Source organism: Empidonax traillii, unplaced genomic scaffold (assembly GCF_003031625.1).
Source record: "Empidonax traillii isolate 1590-97213 ecotype Southwest subspecies unplaced genomic scaffold, ASM303162v1 scaffold2771:size18262, whole genome shotgun sequence".
In the NCBI taxonomy this organism is placed as follows: Eukaryota; Metazoa; Chordata; class Aves; order Passeriformes; family Tyrannidae; genus Empidonax; species Empidonax traillii.
In genome coordinates this window covers 5,089-6,624 of record NW_020957964.1, presented here as the reverse complement: position 1 = coordinate 6,624, position 1,536 = coordinate 5,089, and the positions used below count along the sequence as shown (strand labels likewise).

At 60.2% G+C, this 1,536-nt stretch overlaps 1 protein-coding gene across 1 annotated transcript in view; it reads left to right on the top strand.

Moving 5' to 3' along the window:
• LOC114072215 (alanine aminotransferase 2-like) overlaps positions 1-1,497 on the top strand; it is a 5,054-nt gene extending 3,557 nt beyond the window's left edge. Inside the window, exons 5-6 of the mRNA XM_027910135.1 lie at positions 89-244; positions 1,381-1,497. Coding sequence (XP_027765936.1) covers positions 89-244; positions 1,381-1,497 — 273 coding nt within the window. The remainder of the gene's footprint in view (positions 1-88; positions 245-1,380) is intronic.
• Positions 1,498-1,536: the final 39 nt, after the last annotated feature.

Below are 1,536 nucleotides of genomic sequence, written 5' to 3'. Positions count from 1 at the left end.
GGGCTGGGCTGAACTGGTCTGGGCTGGGCTGGACTGGGCCGGGAGGGGGTCTGGGCCCTGTGGGACATCACTGTCCCCGTGTCCCCAGGAGAAGACGGCCGTGCTGAGCACCCTGGCCCAGAAGGCGCAGATGACCCAGGAGATCTTCAACAGGACCCCCGGGATCCACTGCAACCCCGTGCAGGGGGCCATGTACTCCTTCCCACGCATCGACCTGCCCCCCAAAGCCCTGGAGGCGGCCAAGGTACGGCCCGGGATATGGACCGGGATATGGACTGGGATATGGACCGGGATATGGACTGGGATATGGACTGGGATATGGACTGGGATATGGACTGGGATATGGACTGGGATAGGGACTGGGATAGGGACTGGGATAGGGACCGGGATATGGACCGGGATAGGGACTGGGATATGGACCGGGATATGGACCGGGATATGGGCTGGGATATGGACTGGGATAGGGACTGGGATATGGACCGGGATATGGACTGGGATATGGGCTGGGATAGGGACTGGGATATGGACTGGGATATGGACTGGGATATGGACTGGGATCTGTGGGAATGGATGGGATCCAGACTGGGATCCAGACTGGGACTGTGGGGATGGATGGGATTTGTTGTGGGATCCATGGAGTTGTATGGGATCAATCCTGATCCATGCGGGGCTCTGTGGGATGAGCCCTGGTCCAGGTGGTGCTGGGCAGGATCAATCCTGGTCCCTGTGGGAGTGGGTGGGATCAATCCTGGTCCCTGTGGGAGTGGGTGGATCAATCCTGATCCGTGTGGGAGTGTCCAGGATCAATCCTGATCCGTGTGGGAGTGGGTGGATCAATCCTGATCCCTGTGGGAGTGTCCAGGATCAATCCTGGTCCCTGTGGGAGTGGGTGGATCAATCCTGCTCCCTGTGGGAGTGTCCAGGATCAATCCTGATCCATGTGGGAGTGTCCAGGACCAATCCTGATCCCTGTGGGAGTGGGTGGGATCAATCCTGCTCCATGTGGGAGTGTCCAGGACCAATCCTGCTCCCTGTGGGAGTGTCCAGGAACAATCCTGGTCCCTGTGGGAGTGGGTGGATCAATCCTGATCCCTGTGGGAGTGTCCAGGATCAATCCTGATCCCTGTGGGAGTGGGTGGGATCAATCCTGATCCCTGTGGGAGTGGGTGGATCAATCCTGGTCCCTGTGGGAGTGTCCAGGATCAATCCTGATCCCTGTGGGAGTGTCCAGGATCAATCCTGCTCCAAGAATGGGATCACAGCCAGGATCCCCACGTGGCCAGTGGGATGAGCACCGGAGCCCCTCAACCCCACAAGGGGCTGCTCCTGCTCCCCCCCCGCGTGGTGCTGATCCCAAATCCATGCCCATTCCCTGGGCAGGCTCAGAACCAGGCCCCTGACATGTTCTTCTGCATGAGGCTGCTGGAGGAGACGGGCATCTGCGTCGTGCCCGGCAGCGGCTTCGGGCAACGAGAGGGCACCTTCCACTTCCGGTGAGTGCCAGGGATCCCCCAGCCCCAAAACCCCCTCCCCATC